Source organism: Orycteropus afer, unplaced genomic scaffold (assembly GCF_000298275.1).
Source record: "Orycteropus afer afer isolate SDZICR_OR568_19922 unplaced genomic scaffold, OryAfe1.0 scaffold00016, whole genome shotgun sequence".
NCBI lineage: Eukaryota > Metazoa > Chordata > Mammalia > Tubulidentata > Orycteropodidae > Orycteropus > Orycteropus afer.
Genome location: NW_006921603.1, coordinates 19,796,116 through 19,821,033, shown reverse-complemented (window position 1 = coordinate 19,821,033; position 24,918 = coordinate 19,796,116). Strand labels below are relative to the sequence as shown.

Sequence of the window (24,918 nt, the reverse complement as noted above, 5' to 3'; positions counted from 1 at the left end):
CCTCGGAAGGAAGGTTGGGCAATCCTACTTCCCTAGTGATACTGCCTCGGAAACCCAAGGAGGGGTCGCTATGAGTCGGGGCCGACTCGACAGCAAACAACAACAACAACAACAACAACAACAACAATTTGTTATTTGAAGATACTCAATGAAGGTAATTGCTCCCTTGATGAAAAGAAAACGATCATGAAAATATTGTATCTTCTACAATTTTTTGTAAATGGGATCGTTTTATACATTTTCTTTATAAAATACATGCTAATGTTGCACATAATAATTGTTTTAGTCAAAGATTTTCTCTCTCTCTCTCTGTCACACCACACACACACACACAATGGAATATGACCTAATAAATCTTTTCATTAAACAGAAATACGTGTTTTTCCTGCTACTGCAAATTAATTCGCTTCTTCAAAAAGTAGGGGATTGTTGTGCTTTCGGCAGATATTATAGTTACAGTTAACACTTTGGGAAAATCACACAAGTACCTCAGAAATTGTTTTAGTCATCTGTCTACAGAGCTCTGGCTCATACTCTTCTTCTTGCAGATAGTTAGTTAACACATCTTTCAAAATATGATCAACAGTAACCACAGGAAAATGTTTTGTAGGACCTGAAAACACAGACAGAATTTTTCTAAGAATTAATTTCAAACCATATCTGCCCACCCCATCTGCTAATCAAAAGAGTATTGAAACATGTAGGGACATGTAATCTCCTGGGTGGCCTGTATTTAAAGAAAAAAAAAAGTTGTCCTAATTAAGTTTCCAGCCAGGTTCTCTGGAGAAGACAAGAAGATAATGAATTTATACATTTATCAGACTAGTAAAAATGTGTTCAATACTGTTTGATATTCAAAGTCTCTTCCATTCCTGTTCCTAGTGTTAGTGACCCACCTCAAAGTCTCAACATCTTTCTACCTGGGTCCCACGCTTTTTATGTCTCCCTCTCACTACATACTCACTCTCCACACTGCACACAGTGATCACTCTAAAATCCACGTCTTGCTGTTATTCCTCCTCTTAACAAGTTCTGGGGTACAACCCCTGCTCAACCCTATACCCTCTTCTCCCATCACCATGGCTCCCTGTGCATGCTTCTCCAGTCTTCTGGATCCCACTGGGGTTTGAAAGGATAGAGAGACCAGGTGGTGCAAATTATTAATGCTTGGCTGCTAACTAAAAGGCTGGAGGTTGGAGTTTACTCAGAGGCACATTGCAAGAAAGAAGGCCTAGTGATCTGAAAAATCAGCCATTAAAAACCCCACAGAGCACAGTTCTGACATGCATGTGATCTTCATGAGTCACATTCAATTTGATGGCAACTTTTTTTAAAATGCACTTTACTGAAATATAATTTATGTACAGTGAAATACACAAAACTAAAGTGACATAGGTCAATGTATTTATTTTATTTTTTATTTTTTTGCAGTGTTCCCTCTCCTCTCCTCCCACCTCCGGCAACCAACAAAGGAAGTTTCCCTCCATATGTAAACCTTTCCTTGACCCTCCACAGCAACAAACTAATACTATATTCATCCTTCTGTGATTGACTTATTTCACTCAGCATAATGTTCTCCAAGTTCATCCATATTATGCAGTGTTTTGTAGACTCTACATCACTCTTTAGTGCTGCATTGCATTCCATTGTGTGTATGCACCATAGTTTGGTCATCCACTCTTCCACTGATGGGTACATAGGTTGTTTCCACATTTTTGCTATTGTAAATAGTGTGTTGATGAACATGGGTGTGCATATATCTGTTCCTGTCCTGGCTCTCACCTCTCTAGGATATATACCTAGTAATGGGATTGCTGGGTCAAATGGTATCTCCAATTCTAGCTTTCTAAGGAATCGTCATACTGCTTTCCACAGTGGTTGTATCACTTCACAGTCCCACCAGCAGTGTATGAGAGTCTCAATTTCTCCACATCCTTGCCAGCATTTGTTATTTTCTGTCTTGCTGAACCTTGCCATCAGTGCTGGGGTGAGATGGCATCTCACTGTTATTTTGATTTGCATCTCTCTGATGGCCAGTGTTTGTGAGCATCTCTTCATGTATTAGCTGGCCACCTGAATATCCGTCTTGGTGAAGTGTCTATTTATGTCCTCTGCACATTTTTCAATTGGATTGTTAATTTCTTTGCTGTTGTGGCATTGGAGTTTTCTATAAATCTTAGAGATAAGTCCCTTGCCAGATATGTAATTATTGGCAAACATGAATTCTTTGCTGTCATTTGTGTTAAGTGCTTTTTTGTGGAGTTGATTTCTTTGTTCCATATAATTTTCTATGCTGAGCTCGTTTTGTTTATGAATCGTGTTATTACTTCCTTCATTGCTATTGTTTTAGTATCTGCTAAATATTTGTGCTGGTCCTCTTTTTCATTTTGATGTGAAGGTTTATCATTTTTCTTTGAGGTTATCCCATGATGTATAGTTTTCTTCCCAAGTTTAGAAAAGTCCTTTCTATCTTGTAGTTGTCTTGATTTCCCTACCATCTATAAGTTCTGTAACAACATGGTTTTTCCCCTTTTTGGTTTCTAGTTTTCCTCGTTTGTCAATTGATGTCTCTGATTCCCTGTTTACAAACTTGTAGGCTTATTTACTTTGGATAATTCCATAGCTGGGTTGGTTTATGGGTTATGTCATCATGTGTGTTAATGGTCAGTTGTTGTTGGCTTTTATGGCTTCTCTGTCCAAAGGGCTCCCTTTAACATTTCTTGTAAGGTTGGTCTGATTTTAACAAATTCTCTTAATTTCTGCTTATCTGGAAATGTCCTAATTTCACCATCATATCTGAGGGACAATTTTGCTGGGTACATAATTCTTGGTTGGAAATTTTTCTCTTTTAGGGTTTTATATATACCATCCCATTGTCTTCTCACCTGCATGGTTTCTCTTGAGAAATCCAAGCTTAGTCTTATTGGTTGCCCTTTGTAGGTAACTTTTTACTCTTCCCGTGCGGCTTTCATGATTCTTTCTTTGTCTTTGGTTTGGTGAGTTTGATATGATTTGTCTTGGTGATTTTCTTTTGGGCTCTATCTTGTATGGGGTTCATTGGACTTCCTGAATGGATATATTCTCATCTTCCATTGTACCAAGAAAATTCACTTCCAACAAATCTTCAATAATTTTCTCTATGGTTTTGTTTCTTCTGGATTCTGGAATTCCTGTGACACATAGGTTATTCCTTTTGATGGTATCCCACCTGAAACTTAGGCTTTCTTCATTTTGGTTTGATCTTTTTTCAAATTGATCCCTTTCCAAAGAAGTATTCAGGTATTTGTCTTCAATCTCACTCATTCTGTCTTCCAATGATTCAGTTCTACTCCTTTGCCTATTCAGTGTCTTATCTATTTCTGAAAATTTAGTATTAATCTTCTGGATTTATGTGTGAAGATTTTGTATCATTTCTAATTTTTCATTATTTTGTCATTTTGTTCTTGTACTGTCTTTTGAAATTGTTGTAGGGTTTTCTCTGTGTTTTCCTCAATTTTGTCAGTGTTTTCCTTGATCTGCCTCTCTATTCATTGAAGACACCTAAATGTAATTCTTTTAAATTCATTGGGAGTTCCAATGCTGCATCTTACTCAGGGATGTGTTTTGGGTCTGTATCCTGTTCCTTTGTTTCTCCTGCTTTATCTTGCTTCTTTGTGTGGACTGTGCTTTTCTGTTGTCTCTGAGACATTCTGACGTTTTTGTGTTTATATTTAATTGGTGATTTTATGTTGGAGTGACTTGCCTATGATTTTTGTTTTCTTTGTATGTTTGTACATTATCTACGTAAGCAGGGTACTGTGCTTTGCTCCTCAATTTGCTAGCTGACAGCACTCATACACTCATCACCTGTCTCCTTTCCTATTGTCAGCCTCTCGTATGTCCCTGCTGTCCTTGGTAAACAGAGCCTATTCTTAGGTCCTTGGAATCCTAATGAGAATGCTGTCACTTTAAAATCCAAAAGGGCTGCCACTTTTAAAGATTCAAAATGGCTGTATCCTTGGTCACTTTAAATATCCAAAATGGCCACCACTTATAAACATTCAAGATGGCTGCGCCCTCAGTCTCTTTAAATATCCAAAATGGCTCCACACATAAACCATTAAAATGGTTGCACCCTCTGGACAGTGGAAAGTCCATAGCTCAGGTTGTCTCCCTCCTTATTGTTTCCCTTCCTGGCTATAGCCCATCAGCACAGTTGCCCCTGCAGCCTGTGGCAACCAAGGCTGATCTTTAGGTCAAGTGTCAGGTCCCAACACCACTTGGAAATATTCAGGCTGTTGGTCCTGTCGAGTAGCTGACAGTCAGCAGCTCCAATCATCTCCATACTCCCTGTTTTTGTTCAAGTTTTTCCACTAGCTGGTGCCTAATCCACTTCTGTATAGTTCCTTTCAAAGCTCAGGGCTCTGGGATTATCTTCCGTATCTCTGTCAATTGGTTTCTCTTTTCTTTGCTGAAGAGGGTCTGTGTTGGTTGTCTGCCTATTCTTCCATCTTACCGAATGTCCCAATCTTTTCTACTATTTTTTTTTCCCCCAAAATGGAACACCCTTCTTCACCTTGCTTGTCTGAAAAATACTATTAATTTTGCAAGGCCAGCTCAAATGTGTTCTTCTCCAGGCAGCCTTTCACCTCCCTTTTGGTTGAAACAATCACGATTCTCTGTACTCTCAATACACTGGGTCGCCATTGCTACCCTGGCTCCCAACACTCTTGAATATATAGCCAAGGCACTCTTACCTCTCTTCGCAGTGAACTAGTAAGCAGGGTTATATTTTATTCTCTTCCTGCTAAAGGTATAAAAAACTTTTCACACATAATTTCTGAACATAAATAGAATTAAATATTTCATAGACAATTATCACAACACAAATAAAGGCTATATTTTATTGAGCATTTTCTGTGTTAGGCACTGTTCTATGTATACTTATTACCTTATACAGTGTCTCAATAATTTGGAAGTGAATACTATTGCTATCCCCATTAAAATATGTTTTTAATTTAATATTAGTGAGATGATGAGTTAAATGCTTAAAAAAATGAATTTTCAGAGGTTTAAGTACATTGAGAAACTTGCTCAAGATCACACATGGGGTAGAGCTGGGATACACATTCAGTTTTACTTAACTAAAGAGTTTATATTTATAATCACATTGAGTCCACATTCACAGCAGTAGCTTGAGATGGGTCTGCTTCTCCCTGCACTTGAGGAATCCTTCGTACACTGCCTGAGGACATTAGCCTCCTCATCGCTCTGGTGATATGCCCCTGTCATTACATGTACATGTGTGAAGGGACTGGCAATCATTATTTGAAGAATTGATATGGAAGAAGGGATAAGATCAATAATTATATCTGATTCTACTTAATAGTTAAGCAGCATCACAATAAACTGAGAAAAGACTGAAGTTCTCAGTGATTTCATATTATTTGGATCCACCATCAGCACCAATGAAAGCAGCAGGCCAGAAATCAGAGGATGTAACGTACTGGCAAATCTGCTGCAAATGACCTCGCTAAAGTGCTAATGAGTAAAGATGTCTCTTTGAAGACTCAGGTGCACCTAACCCAAGCCATAGTATTTTCATTCACCTCATATGCATGTGAGAGCTGGACAATGAACAAGGAAGACCAAAGAAGAGTTGTTGCTCTTGAGCAGTGGTGCTGGTGAAGAATGCTGAAAGTACCAGGGACTGCCAGAAGAACTAACAAATCTGTCTGGAAAGAAGTGCAGCTAGAATGCTCCTTAGAATCAAGAATGGCAAGACTTTGTCTCACCTACTTTGGTCATGTGGTCAGAAGGAACCCTCCCTGGAGAAGGATATCATGCTTGGTAAAGTGGAGGGTCAGCAAAGAAGGGGAAGGCCTTCAGTGAGATGGATTGACACAGTGGCTGCAATGATAGGCTCAGGTATAGCAAGGATTGTGAGGCTGGCACAGGACCAGGCAGTGTTTCATTCTGTTGTACAGAGGGTTGCTATGAGATGGCGCCAACCTGACAGCACCTAACAACAGGAACAACATTTTAATAGTTGTCAGTATAGTTTAATAAGTGTTTATTTTTAATGACTGTCTCTGTCAGGGTTTCAGGAAACATGGCATACTCAAGTTAGAATAATTCCAAGAGGCTTTAGTAAAGGGATTCTTTAGGGAGGTCCACCACACATACTGCAGAAATTGTAAAAATTTTCTAATTCTTCATCTTTGACATTAGTGGTTGGTGTATAGATTTGAATAATAGTCATATTAACTGGCTTCCTATGTTAACTGTATGGATATTATCTTATGACTGTATTATCCTATCACCCATTGTACTTCAAGATGTGTCTTCAAATGTTCCTTTTGTGATGAATCTGATGACATTCCTCTTCAGTTTTTTGTTTCTGGCACAGTAGACCATGATTGTCTGATTCAAAATGGCCAATCTCAATCCATTTTGGCTTACTAATGTCTAGGATATCTATCTTCAAGTGTTCCATTTCAGTTTTGACAACTTCTAATTTCCATAAACTCAGACTTTATACATTCCACATTTCTATTATTAATGGATGTTTGCCTTTGTTTCTTCTTATTCTGACTCATGCTGTATCAGTGAAAGAAGGTCCCCAAAACTTTGCTTCATCCATGTCCTTAGGGTAGACTCTTACTTAAAGGAGACAGCTCTTCCCCAGCTGTATTTGGAGTATCTCTCCATGGGTATTTGTAAGGGTAGTCCATGGGTATTTGTAAGGTTTTTGCTGGCCAGTTTTTACCAACTTCTGCATTTTGAAATTGATCAAATATGTAATCAAGATGCATGGTAATTACTGGTGACTGGAATGAGAAAGTTGGAAACAAGAAAGACCTATAGTCGGAAAATGGATTTGGTGGTAGAAATGACATAGCGATTGGATAATAACAGAAGCAGATTACACAATAAGTAAGGTAAGCACCATTTTATTTGTGCTTACTTACTAATTTATAGTGAACAGTGTCACATGCTTTTTTGTGGTGAAACCAACGTGAAATTGTTCACCACAGATTAGCAAATAAGCATAAGTAAGCTTGAGCATACCTTGCTTACTGTGCTCTCCATCTCTGTCAAGAACTGTAAATTTGAAAAAAGACTTTTATTCTGTAGGTGCTGTGGGGTTAGGATAGAGACATATGCCAGCCATAGTTAGAAAAATAATCTTTGAAGTGGTGAAACAATTTGAAATTGTTCACTACAGATTAATAAATAAGCACAAGTGAGCCTGTGCTACCTTGCTTATTGGGTAATTCGCCAATGTGTAATAGAATCTTGCAAGACCAGTCACCTAGTCTTTGGAAATACCTTTTTTCAACAACATAAACAGCGACTATATATGTGAACATTACTGGATGAAATATACAGCAATCAAATGATTAAATCTACAAAAAGAGACTACCACTCATCTGTCAGTTTGTCATACTGGTGGCTTGCATGTTGCTGTGAGCATGGAGGCTATACCACTGGTATTCCAAATAGCAGCAGGGCTACCAATGGTGGACAGGTTTCACTGGAGCTTCCAGACTAAGACAGACTGGGAAGAAGAAAGGATACATCTGCTTCTCAAAGAATTTGCCAGTGAAAACCTTTCAAATAGTAGTGGATACATTAGTGGCTGTCCAATATATTAGTGGCAGCAATGATGAGCTTGCTATAAATGATGAGCTCACATATAGCAAGGATTGTGAGGATGGCACATGACTGGACTGCTGTGCATAAGGTTGCTATGAGTCGGAGCCTACTTGACAGCACCTAAGAACAACAACAGTGGAAAGAGACAGTAGAGAAGCTCAATATCATCTGTCAGAACAAGACCAGGATCAAACTGTGGAACAGATCATCAATCGGTTATATGCAAGCTCAAGATGAACCTGAAGAAAATTAAAACAAGTCCATAAGAGCCGAAGTAAGACCTGAATTTTCCCACCTGAATTTAGAGACCAGCTCAAGAACAGATTGGACAAATTGAACATTAATAATCAAAGACTAGATGTGTTGTGGGATGACATCAAGGACATCACACATGTAGAAAGCAAAAGGTCATTCATTAAAAAGACAGGAATGAAAGAAAAGACCAAAATGGATATCAGAAGAAACTCTGAAATTTGCTCTTCAAAGTGGAGTAGCTAAAGTGACTAGAAGAAATGATGAAGTAAAAAAGCTAAATAGAAGATTTCAAAGGGCAGCTTAAGAAGATAAAGTATAGTATTATAATGAAATGTGCAAGCATTAGGAATTAGAAAACCAAAAGGAAAGAATACGCTCAGAATTTCTTACTAAAAGAACTGAATGAAAAATTCAAGCCTTGAATTGACATTGTGGTGGTTGTTTGTGTGTCAACTTGGCTGGGCCTGCAGAGTGGCTGGGCAGCTGGTGGTAGTTATTCCCCATGATGAGACTGGCAATCAACTCCATGGTGGGATCTACCACAAGCAGCTAAGTAGCTGTTTTGGGTATGTGGTCTGCTTCCCATATATAAGAAGCAGCTTTGGGAATGGTCTCTAGCTTATGGCACGCTTGGACCCTGCATGTAGCTGTGTTGTTGTCCAGCAGCCTGCCATGCTCTGCCGACCTTGGGACTTACAACGGACTTGAATTAATGGCCTAACATGTGGTTTGGTAACATTGGGACTGTGCCATTTTATTTGTCGACCTTGGGCTTGTTAGCCTCAGCAGCCAGTAGCTACCTGAGTGAAGAGATGTTTCTAGCTTCAATGGGCCAGGAGCAGGAGGCAGAGCTGAAGCCCAAGGTCAAGAGGCTTTCACTCAGCCCCTAGAGCCTGGCACTTTGAACACGGACTTCTAGCCCCCCGAACTGTAAGAGAATAAACTCCTATTTGTTCAAGCCATCCCATTTGTGGTATATTCCTGTCAGAGTGACACTAGATAACCAGAACAGGCATACTGAATGATTCTATGGGGAAAATATTGAAAAATGTAAAAGAAAAAAAAAAAAAAATCAAAAGAAAATGGAAGAGAAGAGGAAGGAAAATCTCAGACTATTTGGGGGTCACATAGCGATCTGGGTGAGGGGAAGAATGGTATGGAAAGAGTCTGTGACCAGCATGGTGACACTGTAGAAAGGAAAGACACTGAAATGTACACAAAAGATATAGACAACAGAGGCAAATACTATTACATACACACCACCACAATATCACTAGCACCAAATACCAGGCTATGGATTACTGCATAGACAGGTGAGAAAAGCAGGTAGGAGTAGATGAACAGAAATATACCCCAGATCAAGGATAGATTTCGTTGAAGATAATCTTACATATGCACTTGTGCTATAAAATTAGCCACATATGTACAGAACACAGGGTTGGAGTAACTTCTCAGAGACAACCAAACATCTTGTAAGAGAGAATCACCAGGCGTGGGGGCTTGGAACCATAGTCTCAGGGGACATCATGTTCAATTGGCACACATAGTTCATAGAAATTTTGTTCTACAGCTACTTTGGTGAATAGTGACTAGGGTCACGTGCAACTATTTGTCTCCTCTTGTCTGGAGCAAAGAAGAGTGAAGAAGATCAAAGTAATCTGGAAATAATTAGGCCAAAGATAATGGACCATGAGGACCTCAGCCACCACAACCAGAGACCAGAAGAACAAGATGGTGCCTGGCTACCAATGCCAACCACTCAGAAAGGGATCAAATCTGGAGACCCTGGATTGAGTGGGAGGAAAAATATGGAAAAAAATTAAAAAACACAAAAATGACCAGAATTGCTGGTCAGAGAGAGACTGGTGGAACCCCTGAGACTATGGCCCCGGGTGATCCTTCGGGCCTAGAAATGGACTCACTTACATGGATTGGCTCTCAGCCCAACAGTAGAAAGACCTACCTATAGAACACCTACCCCAGGTTGATGCACCCCCCTGCCCTGGGGAGATGCACCCCTTGGATCAATCAGCCATGAGACACAAGAGGGGTAGCACTCACATAGAGGGAAGGCTGGACAAACAGGAATGCATGGATGAGAAAGGCACAGGGAGGGGGTGCTCCCAGAGGGGAGAGAGGAGGAGAGATTTTTATGGTACAGGACAGTAATCAGGGCCATGAAATCAGATGTGCATGAACTGTTGAATGTAAAACAAGTTTGCTATGTAAATTTACACTCAAGGCACAATAAAAATTAAAGAAAAAAAGAAGATGGAAGGAATAGAGTTACTGTACAAAAAAGAACTGTTTGACATTCAATCATTTCAGGAGGTACCATATGATCAAGAACTGATGGTATTTAAGGAAGAAATCCAAGCTGCACCAAAAGCTTTGGCAAAAAGCAAGGCTCTAGGAATTGAAGGAATACCAACTGAAATGTTTCAACAAATGGATGCAACATTGTAAATGCTCGCTTGTCTATGACAAGAAATTTGGAAGACAGCTACCTGACCAACAGACTGGAAGAGATCCATCTTCATGCCCATTTCATAGAAAGGTGATCCAACAGGATGCAGAAATTAATGAACAATATCATTAATACCCCACACACAAGGTGTGTGTCTGTCAGTTTGTCATACTGTGGTGGCTTGTGTGTTGTTGTGAGGCTGGGGGCTATGCCAGCAGTATTTCTAATACCAGCAGGGTTACCCATGATGGACGGGTTTCAGCAGAGCTTCCAGACTAAGACAGACTGGGAAGAAAGAGGGGGCCACACACTTTTCAACAAATTGGCCAGTGAAAACCTTAATGAATAGCAGTGAAACACTGTCCAACATACTACTGGAAAACTTTATGAATAGGCCTGAAAGATTGTAACTAACAAATCTGTCCTGGAAGAAGTGCAGCTGGAATGCTCCTTGGAAGCAAGAATGGCCAGCCTTCATCTCACCTACTTTGGTCATGTTGTCAGAAAAGACTATTTCCTGGAGAAGGATATCATGCTTGGGAAACTGGAAGATCAAAGAAAAAGGGGAAGGCCCTCAACGAGATGGATTGACAGAGTGGCTGCAACAATGGGCTCAGGTATAGCAAGGATTGTGAGGCTGGCACAGGACTGAGCAGTGTTTTTTTCTGTTGTACATAGGGTTGCTATGAGTCAGAGCCGACTTGACGGCACCTAATTACAACAACATTGTTAATATCACAAGGAAGTAAAATTTTGCAGAAGATAATTCAAAAAATGGTTGTAACAGTACATAGACAGGGAACTGCCAGGAATTCAAGCTGGATTCAGAAGAGGATGTGGAATGAAGAATATCATTTCAGGTGAATCTGGATGAAAGACAATAAAAGAAAGATGTTTATCTGTGTTTTATCGATGATGCAAAGGCATTTGACTTTGTGGATCATACAAATTACGGATAACATTGTGAAGAATTGTGAACTTAATTGTGCTTATGTGGAGCCTGTACACAGACCAGGAAGCAGTTGTTTGAATAGAACAAGGGGAAAGTGCATGGTTTAAAATCAGGAAAGGTGTGTGTCAGGGTTGTATCCTTTCACCATTCTTATTAAATCTGTATGCTGAGCAACAAATATGAGATGCTGGACTGTATGAAGAAGAATGAACCAGCAAGACTGGAGGAAGATGCATTAACAAACTGGGATATGAAGATGACACAACCTTGCTTGCTGAAAGTGAAGAGGACTTGAAGCACTTACTGATGAAGATCAAAGACTAAAGCCTTCAATATGTATTACACCTCAATATAAAGAAAACAAAAATCCTCGTAACTGTTGTTGTTCTTGTTGTTGTTATGTGCCGTCGAGTCGACCCCGACTCATAGCTCCTCCTTGTAAGAAATATCATGATCAATGGAGAAAAGACTGAAGTTATCAAGGATTTCACTGCCTTGGATCCACAAACAATGCTTGTGGAAGCAGAAGTCAATAAATCAAATGATGTATTGCATCAGGCAAATCTTCTGCAAAAGACCTTTTAAAATCTTTTCTTTTTTTCTTTTTATTGTGATTTGGGTGAAAATTTACAGAGCAAATACATTTTTCATACAGCAGTTCACATACACTTTGTCCCATGACACTGACCACAATTTACCACAATGCAACATCTCCCCTCCCACTTCCTCCCAATAGTTACCTCTTCCCTGTGTCCATCCCTCCATGCACTCCTGCCCCCTGAGCTGTCTCCCTGTGCATAAGCAGCCCTTCTTTCTCCCATGCTTGTTCTCTCCAAGGAGTGTATCTACTTGAGGTAAATGTTCAGCTCATATGCCTGTCTTTTGTTTGGCTGGAAACCACAGGTGTGTGTTCAATTCCAGACCTGAAGGGCAGCTAGGGGCCATAGTCTCAGTGGTTCCACCAGGCTCTATCGGACCAGCAAACCTGATCCCCCCCTTTTTTTTTTTCAAATGATTTTGAGTTTTGTTCCACATTGTTCTCCCTCTCTATCCAGGATCTCCTACATAAATCCTCTTCTGAGTGGTTGACAGTAGTAGCCAGACACCACCTAGTTCTTCTGGTCTCATAGTCATACAGGCTGCAGATCCGATGGTATACGAGTTGCTAGGACGAATTGTTTCCATGAATTTTTGGTTTCCTTCATTCTTCTTGGCTCTGGATGAGGAGAGACCCATTGTTGCATCTAGATGGCAGCTTACAAGCTTTAAGATCCTAGTTGCTACTCACTACAGTAGGAGGTGGAATAGTATGTTTTTTGTGTAGTATGTTATGCCAATTGAGGTTGATGTCCTCTGTGACTATGGTCGCGAGCCCACAGGTTCAAGTACTTGGTCCCTCGGGGTAGCTGCCTGTGACCAAGCAGTGACCACAACCTTGCCCCTTGTCAGTTCCACTATACACCTGGGAATTCAGATCATACACATGAAGTTATAGGACCATTGTCTGCCAACCCTGTCCATGTTCTTGGGTACACTCCCCACTTCATAGACATACCTAATGGTTCAGCCTATCCACCCATCTATCCACCCATATACCCATGTTTGCCTTCACTGACCACGCCATACTATATATGCAAAAGGGTTCATCTTTGTTGTCTGTACTTCCCACGTACCTCTCTATGTCTTTCTCTTCCTCAATGCCACTATATTGATCACTCACATTTGGTACATTGCCCTTCTATTTACCCAAATCAAAACTTATCTCTATCTATCTAACAGTATTCTCTCCCCTCCCCTCAGACCTCTTAAAGTCTTAAGGAGCAAGTATGTTCCTTTGAGGACTAAGGTACACCTGACCCAAGCCATGGCATTTTCAATAGCCTCATATGCATATAAAAGCCAGACAATGAATAAGGAAGACTGAAGAAGAATTCATGCTTTTGAATTATGGTGTTGGTGAAAAATATTGAATATACCATGGACTATCAGAAGAATGAACAAATCTGTTTTGGAAGAAGTATAGTTAGAATGCTCCTTAGAAGCAAGGATGACAAGTCTTCTTTTTATGTACTTTGGACATGTTCACAAGAAAGACCAGTTCCTGGAAAACATTATACTTGGTAAAGTAGAGAGTCTGTGAAAAAGAGGATAACCCTCAACAAGATGGATTGACACAGTGGCTGCAACAGTGGGTTCAAACATAGCAACAGTTGTGAGGATGAGACAAGAGTGAGCAGTGTTTCATTCTGTTGTACATAGGGTTGCTGTGAGTCAGAACCAACTTGACAGCACCTAGCAACACCACACCACCCATATGTCAATTTGTTATGCTGTGGTGGCTCGTGTGTTCCTATGATGCTGGAAAATCTATCAGCAAGTACACTCATGATGGACAGAATTGACAATCTATTTCTGAAAACTGGCCAAAGGAATCCTTATGCATAATAACAGAACATTTTCTGACTTGTTTGGAAACATCATCAGGAGGGATCAGTTGCTGGAGAAGGACACCATGTTTGGTGAAGTAGAGAGCCAGTGAGGGTGAGGGTGAGCCTTGGTGAGATAGATTGGTGTAACACCTACATCAATGGATTTTAATATGCTGATTGTGAGGATGGCATAGGCAGGACCAGGAAACATTTTTTGTGTTGTACATAAGGTTGTCATGAGTTACAGTTGACTTGATGGCAGCTACCTATTTGTGGTAGTTAAGTTGTGTGTCAGCTTGGTGGGGCCTAGTTTTGAGTGGCTGGACAGCTGGATGTAGTATTCCCCATGATGAGATTGGTAATCAACTTCATGGTGGAATCTACTGTGAGCAGTTCAGTAGCTGCCTTAGGGATGTGGTCTACTTCAAGTATATAAGAAGAAGTTTTGAGGAAGGTCTCTAGCTTCTGGCACATCTGGATCCTGAATTTGGCTGAGTCTTCATCTCAATGGCCTGCCATGTTGTCTACCAATCTTGGGACTGTTTAACTAGTGGCCTTCCATGTTGTTCAATAAATTTGGGACTATGCCATTTTATTTGTCAACCTTGAGTTTGTCATCCTCAGCAACCAGCAGAGTTAAGAGAAGCCTCCAGCTTTAGGGCCAGGAGCAAGAGGTAGAGCTGAAGCCCAAGGTTGAGGGGCTTTCACCCAGCCCCTAGAGCTGACACTTTGAACTCAGACTTCTAGCCTCCTAAACTGTAAGAGAATAAACATCTGCTTGTTAAAGCCATACATTTGTGGTATGTCTATTATAGCAGCATCAGAGAACCAAAACACTATTTATTTATCCCTTGGAGAAGTCCGACCAGGATATGGGAAATAGATTTTGACTTCCAAAATAAGTTTCTGAAGCTACTTTCTGAGTGAAGTGATAAAAATGCTAAAACTTTTTTTCAGAGAGACTTCTTTTTTCCCTAAGGAGGAAAAAATGTTTTTGAAAATCAAAAAGCAAAGACCTGGATGGTACAAAAAACACACAGAAAACTGTCTAAAAATGATTTAACACATCTTGCCATCTCAGAATCATCCACTGATCCATTTCTGAATAAAGTCTGTGCTTCACCAGAATGGCATGAAACAAAAGTAGTGAGGATGGTGGTGGTGTGGCTTCCTTCCCTAAAGGAAACTGGGTAGTTACTAGCATGAGGATAAAAGTGTATAGGATGACAGAAATAATAGATGTCCACCATAGATCCTCTGAAAATACCAGTAGATTAGCTAATTATGACATCTTCTAATCCATGTTGTCTTGGGGATTACTGTAGAAAACTGGCTACAAGGTTTAATGGGATGTGTTCATGGTCTATAATTTTCTCTGGGTTAACTGGCCACAGATGGAACTACCATGCCCCATAGGGTCTAACTCTGGTCCATGGCAAGTCTCTGTAGAATTTCAACATAGCAGTAATTACATATGGATTCAGATAATAGTTGGCAGGTCTGCATTTGTAGAAACAAATAACTCTATGAGGAAACATGAATTGGAAAGCTATTTGCCACAGACTCTACCTGGGAGTATAGGGGCAGGTGCAAAGATCTTTGTTTTCAAAACCCAAAACCTCAGTGGAAAGGGATAAGCATCTGTCAACAGGGGATCATGAATCATTTGCCTTGAAGTTTTCTTCTTCTCCACCTATCAACAATATTTTTTGGTTTTATTGGATTAAACTTCAATAAGTAGATTTTTCCCTTAAGTCCAGCACATAGAGTGGCATCAGTCTATCAATTAACTCCACAAGATAACCCTGAAATATCTAATGAACTTCTTAATTCAGAAATACCCAATAAACATCAGTGACATCTATTACATTGCTTGGTATTTAGGAAACAGTGATAAAGAAAAGCAGTTAATGGGTGTTAGTCTCATTTTGGAGAGGAAAAAACTAAAGCAGCCTCTAATTACTAAATATACTAAGATCCCTTATTTTGTGCCAGGAGTCCCTGGGTGGGACAAATGTTAAGCAATTGACTACTAACTGGAAGGTTGGTGGTTCAGGACCAACCAGAAGTCTCACAGAAAAATGGCCTGGAGAGCTACTTCTGAAAAGTCACAGCCTTGCAAACTCTACGGAGTACAGTGCTACTCTGTACAGACGGAGTTGTTGTGAGCTGGAATTGACTCAATGGCAACTGGTTTGGTTTTATTTTTGCTAGGAATAAAGATAATATCAGATTACCAGGTATTATTTGTATAAGCATCAGCAACCGAACTAGAAGTTTCAAACAGGGGTGAGTGATAAAATAACAGACCTAACTGATAGGTGTTTTCCATCTGGACTGTAAGGCGAGAGGCATCATCACGCTGGCTAGGTTCATCCATATAAGACACGGTACTCAAGGAGCTAAAAGCAAGGGAGAAAAAGAAATCTAAATAGTTGTTATAACAATGATAACAAAACACAGTGTTGCTTTAAGCTAAAATGTTACAAAGATCAAGTTTTCTCCAGGATTATCTCAAGTAAGTCCTCTCTAAATATTCCACAACAACACACACTGCCATTGAGGCAGACCAAACTCATAGTGACCCCTCCTTGGGTTTCTGAGGTGGTATCACCACGGAAGTAGATTGCCCAACCTTCCTTCTGAGGAGTGGCTGGTGGGTTTGAACAGCCAGCCTTCTGGTTAGCAGTCATATGCCAAAAATATTTTAGAACTGGAAAAATTAAGACACAGATAAGTTACATGGACCAGGTCTCAAGGTAGAAGCTGGAGCTCTGTGTAGCACTCAGGTCATTTGATTATCCAGAAAGTGTTCTTTTAACAGATCATGTTACTTCTGGTAATGCCTGACCTCTATCTACAGAGCAATCAAGTACATGTTTCAGAAGCCATTGCCAATGTCATCTCTCTCACAGATGCAAAGACTTTCCCTAGAGGGGACAACCTCACAAAGAGGCCTGGAAATATGAGAGGAAGCTTAAAATGATAGAAAAAATAAACCTCTATGTATACCTGGGAGTGTTACAAAAAGTTCACTATAGTACTTTAGTAGAAAAAAGAAAATTCGGAAAGTCATCTATATGGTGAGAAAAATAGCAATTCAGCCAAACTACTGTAAATCAATAAGCATCAATCATCCTTTTCAACATTAAGGGTTTGGTCTGGTTACCAAGGCAATCTGAGATTATCCAGGTGCTGAACAGAAGACCTAAGAAAAGAGAAACCCCTAATGTCCCTCGAGCACCACTTAATTCAACTTAATTCAGAGAAAATTCAATGGCAATAATGGCAGTCTCAGAGCGCCCTAACTCCAATACTTTCCACCTGTGAAAATGGAGGTTAAGACAGATGTCATTTCAAAGGAGCCAATATAATAGTGAGTGTTTGTGTGTGTTCCCTTTTCTCAATGGGTTTTATTTTTGCTGTAATTTAATGAGAAAAGAATTGTTCTTAATCTTTGGAGATTTATTTTTTTCTCAACAAAGTTTAAAATACTCTATTCTCAGCTGTCCAGAATTAGTGAATTTCTTACAAATTGATATTTTAAGAAAATCATAGATAACCTACTTTACATTTTTTAAAAATACAAAACAATTCACATGGTAAATTAAGGTTTACCCGCCCAGGCCAAGAAAGTGATTCAAGAAATTATGGCTGTTTTTTCACCATGCATTTCTGGATTAGTGTTTTAGTCTTCATTCTTGTAACACCTGCTATCCTTATAATTTTCTGCTGCCCTTTGAAGTAGCAGCCAATCTGTTTGGCCACACTGGTTGCAGGTGTTGTGGGCAGTACCAAAGATGATAGCTTTTGCTTACAAAACCCAGTGTTGAACAAACCCTTGATTCTAAAATAAGCTTGACTGCCCAGGATTATATATGCTACTTTTAACTTTGCAAAACACTTCCCATCAATTATCTCATGTTACCTTTCAAATATTCTTTGAAGTAAGTAAAGGAGTCACTATTCTACTCATTTCAGAGATAAAAGAAAAGAAGCAAAAGGCAGTCAAGAAACTTGCTTAATGTCATAGATGTCGTAAAGGCAGACACAGATTTCAAATATCCTATTTATCTCCCAGTGGCAAAAAAGTCTTACATATACTCATGTCTGCCAGAATGCAGACAAGAGCCATGACTATCTGCAACAATTAATTACTTGTACAAATATACAGGGGAAAAAAAAATAAATAAATACCACCGTGGAGTCATATCCAATTCATAGCTACCCCTCCTTGGGTTTCCGAGGTGGTATCACTACAGAAGTAGATTGGCCAACCTTCCTTCCAAGGAGTTTCTGGTAGGTTTGAACTGCCAGCCTTCTGGTTGGCAGTCAAATGCCTTAGACACTATGCCACCAGAGCTCCCCAAATATAGAGAAGATACTGCTAAAATCCTCTATCTTTTCTACTGAACACCATACTAAAAAGTGAAACTAAAATAGAATTGGTGTGAAATTCAAACTAGTGGGAGTTAGATGTGTAAGACAGGAAAGCAAAGATTTTTACAAACAGCCAATCATTGCTTTGTTCCATGTTATTAAAATCTGATAAGTGGTGCAATTTATGATAATACCGCTATGAAACTGGTAAGGCTCATAGGGCAGCTTAACAATTCTACTGGCTGAAGATTGGTGTGCAAATAAAAAACGTAGACAGACTTTTTTTTTGAATTAATAAAGATGATTTTGTTCAGTGCTCTTTTTATTTCTGCAATAATCATAAACAATGTTATGCACTGTGAAAATTTCAAAACATATAGAAAAGTATAAAGAAAGCAAAATCACTCAAAATATTACTAACCGCAGTAATAGAACATGAAGGTTAGAGTTTGCTTTGTGCAGGAGATGGGGCTTTGGGAGTAAGGGTCAGATATTTTGTGTTGGAAATCTGATGCTATTGTGCAGAGGGAAAATATGTGGTTAGTGTGTTGCATTTTGTGCTTTGGAAGGCTGATCATGTATTGACCAGAGCTACTACTTCATGGAAAATGGTAACATTAATATATGTACACCTATTTTTTAAGAAAATGCTTTAATTTTAACTGAGATGACAGTTTCCACATTAGAATGTGGGAAAGGCAGAGAGGAGTAAAATAAAGGATAAACTGAAAAGGAAAAAAACAAAACTATCCTTTGAAAGAAGACAAAAGGAAGAAATAAAAGATTAAACATACTTTCAATCTAGGAAAGTAACATTAAACCAGAAAATGGGCTTCGTAAATTTTTAGAAATAAAACGAGGTCCTGGATTTTAAAAATTTAAAACATACTGGCTTAGCAAAACTTTGTTGTAGTTTCTTTTCATAAACAGTTTCACACAAGCCCTTTAAAATCTCTAAAAATCAAAATGTGAGATGCTCAAAGAGTAAATTGATATTTGTGATTACCACTGTGGTGTAGGTGACACAATAAATTTATTGGGCATGTGTCATAACATTACAGGTGGATGAGTTGCACTTTTCTACAACCAGACTTTTCCTAGTATACAGTGATAACACTTTTGGACACATGATCTTGTTACAAAGGCAGTGCTGCAGTTAATTTTATCTTTTAAATGTGAAAAATGTTCTTGCTGACTATCTGTATCATTACTTTGCTGCCCTTGCTGAAAAAGCAAATTTCAATTGGTAAAATGTGTTCAAGAAAGTTTAACATTATAGGAAGGGAGATAGATTAAAAAACGTGGGGAAAAAAAATGAATGATTTGTTTCGAATGGGAAACAAATCAATTTTCTTCTAGGGAAAAGAGTAAGAACTTGTAATCTAGTGCAAAATTCAGTTAAAATTCACATGTTTGATTGCTGAGAACAGACTTGGAATTAGCAAAGCTCTTGTGCACTGGATGCAGAAATAGCTATGTGAAATTGATCTCAAATAGCAAAAGAAACCCTCCCTCATTATACCTGGCTGACACTGGAAAGGTATGATAATTTTCAAAATGGAAACTTCCCGTGAAAACTCAATAGCCTGTGATCTGATTATGTAAAAAGGAGGCAAAAGGGAAAAAAAGAGAGAACCAAGCAGTTGGAATATGTTTAATTGTTCATGAATGCCAGTTTTCATAAAAACACCTTGCATTTGCTGGCTGATCAATCCTTGAATTGCAGGGTATCATTACAAGTCATGTATTATCATCATGACTGTTAAAGATAGTAACAATAATTTCAATCAAATTTCACCATCCACAATACCATCTAATTATTATTGAGAACTTATTTCCAGCCATTTCACTGCTATTAGATGTTTTGAAGTTCTAGGAAGAGATAATATTTAAATGCATCATTGGCTTGGGAACCATTAAAGTATTAGATTAAGTCAATATAAGAACATCATCTCTTCTTTCTATTTCAAATGAAATGCCTGGAACTAGCATATTTCAGATGGTATCAATTAAGCATGACACCCCCCTCCCCACGGGGGATCTCTTACTAAAGTGATGTGCTGCCTCCTAGTGGAAATATTTCAGAGCACTACAGAGAAAAAGAAGGCTTCAGGTACAAACTCGTGTTTCCTCTTTCATTCCTTCAACAACACTTATTACCCACAGTGTGGTGGGCAGAGTGGGAAGTACTGGTTATACTAAGAAAAATTAGAGCTACTGTGCTGGAGACAAGAAGCTCTGGTGGAAAGACATTTGGCTGCTAACCATAAGGTTGGTGGTTCAAACCCACTAGCTGCTCTGCAGAAGGAAGATAAGACAATCTATTTCTGTAACGATTTATAGTCTTGGAAACCCAGTGGGAGTCTCTATGAGTCAGAATAACTCCATGGTAGTGGATTTTTAATTTTCAGAATTAATCTCTTAGTTGAAGATTCATTTCATGAAGGAGAATCCCCTGCAGAGTTTGAGTCTGTAGATAACTCTTACCTTGCAATGGTAATGGAATCTGTTCATTTGCTATTTAGCCATAAAAAAAAAAAAAAAAAGTAAAAACAGAGGATTGGAACAATTTGCTTGAGAATCCAAATTTCTAACTTTGAAATATATTAAAACAATGGTAATTTATATGCATTTGTTAATAAAAGATTTGCTCATGAAAAATCTACTCTAGTGAGCACAGGCAGTCCTCAGATTACAAACAAGACCTGTTCGTAAGTGTGTCTTTAAGTCGATTTTGTAGCTAAGTGGGAAAAGGTGTACATAATTATTATTTAGCTTTTCTTTAGTGTAAGAAAAGGCTTGAAGTCTTTTCAATGAATTTAAAAGCTGTACATTGCAGCAAGGGAAAGTGATTGTGATGAAGAACTTGTTACAAGTAGGGGTTGGTTCAACAGTTTCAAAATTCTCACCAAAACTCACTGCCATCAAGTCAATTCTCACTTATAGTGATCCCCATTGGGTTTCTGAGGTGGTAAATCTTTATGGAAGTAGATTGCCCAGTCTTCAATGGAGTGGCTGGTGGGTTTAGCAGTCAAATGTCTTAGGCACTATGCCACCAGAGTTCCTTGTAGTTTCAAAGTGAGGGCAACTTTACATAACATTAAAGGAGAAGTACAAACTGTCTGTAAATTAAACATTTGTAATCTGGGAACTGCCTATATTCTTATTACGTTTATATTTATACTTCATCAACATTAAGTTGAAAAACAGCAATATGTTATTCTTCAAATTTGATCAAACTGATTTTATAAGACAGTCCAATTTGTTTTTGAGAAGCAAGAGGTAAACGAAAATTATGCAAATGAGGATGATAGTTTAGCCTTTGGGTGAGAGCATATTATTTTGAAATAATGAGAATATGATTTATGTCAGATTGTTATATATATTTTTTCTTGAAGAAGTAAGTTGAATTGATGCTAACAATTATTTTTAAATAATTTTAAAAATAACTTTTAAATACTGTAAACAGCAGAAGATTGATTTAGAGTCAGAAGCAAAAAATTTACCAAGGTTAATTATTCTCCCAGCTATAGTTTTGATATATGCTGGGGTTCCTACTCATTCATATAATTTCCCATCAGTAACAGAGGGAGAGTCTATTTATAATCCACAAACTTCCAGGGTTGGAAACTGCATTTATTAATAAATGCATTAAAAAAACTCTGGGAATAGAGAGTTTGATTTCAGGTAGCATAGTGCCTAAGGCATTTGACTGCTAACCAGAAGGCTGGTGGTTCAAACCCACCAGCCACTCCTCGGAAGGAAGGTTGGGCAATCTACTTCCATAGTGAGACCATCTTGGAAACTCAAGGAGGGGATGGCTATGAGTTGGGTCTGACTCAACGGCAAATAACAACAATGAATTTAGAGACCATCTGAAGAACAGATTTGATGCATTGAACACCAATGACCAAAAACCAATTGTGGGATGGCATTAAGAACATCACACATGAAGAAAGCAAAAGGTCATTAAAAAGACAGGAAAGAAAGAAAAGACCAAAATGGATGTCAGAAGAGACCCTGGAACTTGCCCCTGAATGGAGAGAAGCTAAAGCAAATGGAAGAAATGACAAGATAAAAGAGCTGAACAGAAGATTTCAAAGAGCAGCTCAAGAACAAAGTCAATTATTATAATGAAATGTGAAAAGACTAAGAGTTAGAAAAACAAAAGGGAAGAACACACTTGACATTTCTCAAGCTGAAAGAACTGAAGAAAAAATTCAAGCCTCGAGTTGCAATACTGAAAGATTCTATAGGTAAAATATTGAATGATGCAGGAAACATCAAAAGAAGATGGAAAGAATACAGAGTCACTGTACCAAAAAAAATTGGTCAATGTTCATCCATTTCAGGAGGTGGCATATGATCAAGAACCAATGGTACTGTAGGAAGACGTTGAAGCTGCAGTGAAGGAATTGACAAAAAACAAGGCTCCAGGAATTCACAGAATACCCACTGAGATGCTTCAATAAATGGAAGCTGAGCTCATCTATGCCAAGAAATTTGGAAGACAGCCACTTACTTGCCAGCTGACTGGAAGAGATCCCTATTTGTACCCATTCCAAAGAAAAGTGATCCCACAGAATGTGGAAATTATTGAACAATATCACTAATATTATATGCAAGTAATATAATGCTGAAGATAATTAAAAAATGGTTGCAGTAGTATATTGACAGAGAACTTCCAGAAATGCAAACTGGATTCAGAAGACATTGTGGAATGAGGGATATCATTGCTGAAGTCAAATAGATCTTGGGTGAAAATGAAGAATACCAGAATGATGCTTACTTATGTTTAATTGATTATGCAAAAGCATTCGACTGTGTGGATCATAACAAATTACAGAGAACATTCAGAAGAAAGGGAATTCCGGAACTGTGCTCATGAGGAACCTGTACATAGGCCAGGAGGCTTTTGTTGAAACAGAACAAGGGGATACTGCATGGTTTAAAACCAAGCAGGGAGTGTGTCAGGGTTGGATCCTTTCCCCATACTTATTCAACCTGTATGCTAAGCAAATAATCTGAAAAGCTGTACTAACTGAAGAAGAATGTGGCATCAGGATTGGAGGAAGACTCATTAACAACCTGCCATATGAAGACAGCACAACTTTGCTTGCTGAAAATGGAGAAGACTTGAAGCATTTACCGATGAGTATGAAAGACTACAGTCTGCAGTACGGATTACATCTCAACATAAGGAAAACAAAAATCCTCACAACTGGATCAATAAGCAGCATCACAATAAATGGAGAAAAGACTGAAGTTGTCAAAAGATTTTATATTAGTTGGTTCCATAATCAACACGCTTGGAAGCAGCTATCAAGAAATCAGATGACTTATTGCACTGGGCAAACTGCCTAACCCAAGCCATGGTATTTTCAATTGCCTCATATGCATGTAAAAGCTAGACAATGAATAAGGATCACTGAAGAAGAATTGATGCTTTTGAGTTGTGGTGTTGGAGAAGAATATTGAAAGTAACATCGGCTGCCAGAAGAACTAACAAATCTGTCCTGGAAGAAGTGCAGCAGGAAGGCTCTTGGCAGTGAGAATGGCCAGACTTCATCTCACCTACTTTGGTCATGGTGTCAGAAAGGACCATTCCCTGGAGAAGGATATCATGCTTGGTAAAGTGGAGGGCCATTGAAAAGGGGGAAGGCCCTCAAAGAGATGGATTGACACAATGGCTGCAATGATGGGCCCAAGTATAGCAAGCATTGTGAGGCTGGCACAGGACTGGGCAGTGTTTCGTTCTGTTGTACGTAGGGTCGCTATTAGTTGGAGGTGACTAGATGGCATCTAACAACAAGAATAATATATATTTAGTTGTTTCCAATCTCTGTTCCACGGGAAACACCACCTTCTGCTTCCCAACCACAGGGATTAAGATACCCCATCCTTGAATCCCATGGAAACTATTAAGAAGGAAAGTCTTTTATATAAGTTAATTGCCCTCTGTGTAGAGAATTTTTTCTTCTCACTAGGGCAGTCAAAAAGAAGTGCCATGAAAGTATTAAAAATAGATTCATCTCTTTAGGAGTCTGAATGCCATATATAGCAAGAGCCACAGAAATATATTTACAACCTTTTGACCTACCAATTCATTATACTTTTGGGAAGCAACCAAGCAGAGATTTAATTATTTAATATAAATAAAATCAACCAGCCAACTAGTGGAAAGACACTTAAAAAGCCCAATAATTGTGGAAGGGTGAGTTCACTCATGAATTATAAATTGATAAAATATGTAGCCATTTAAAAGATTATGAACAAAGACTTTGAAAATATATTACACAATTTGTATGAAATAAAGGTAAATGTATAGGTATATACTTATTACAAAAAATGCAAAAACTGTATAATATTAAGGAGACTAATTCAAGAAACACATAAAGAGTAGCTGGTCTACATTGTATATGATGTTTCTTTTGATTAGGTGCGTTTATTTGTTTATTTTTTGTGGTCTTTGAAATAGTGAAAATGCTGCTAGGATCAAGATAACATTTACATTTTCTCTTTCTCTGTTTTTCAATATAGTTCCAAAGCATGACCTGAATCTGTTCATTTTCTCCATTTTTATGTCCCAAAGGAAATGATCTCTCCCCACCTCTCCCATAAACATTATGAAGCTGTTTATAAAGTAATTGTGCATCAGTCACCAGACATTCAGTTACTCACTTTTTGGTGTGTCCATGAAGTTCCTTCTGCTGGAATTCATGACTACTTAGAGAAGACTCACTGCCTCTTTTCTTTGATGAACGGGTTTCTCTGTCTTTGGCAACATCTGTCATCAT

General features: G+C 38.7%; 1 protein-coding gene across 1 annotated transcript in view; it reads right to left on the bottom strand.

Annotated features, from left to right (window-relative positions):
* The window catches only part of DYNLT5 (dynein light chain Tctex-type family member 5), a 25,894-nt gene extending 976 nt beyond the window's left edge, over positions 1-24,918 (bottom strand). Inside the window, exons 1-3 of the mRNA XM_007959281.1 lie at positions 24,803-24,918; positions 16,052-16,143; positions 489-613 (exon numbers count right to left, since the gene is read on the bottom strand). Coding sequence (XP_007957472.1) covers positions 489-613; positions 16,052-16,143; positions 24,803-24,918 — 333 coding nt within the window. The remainder of the gene's footprint in view (positions 1-488; positions 614-16,051; positions 16,144-24,802) is intronic.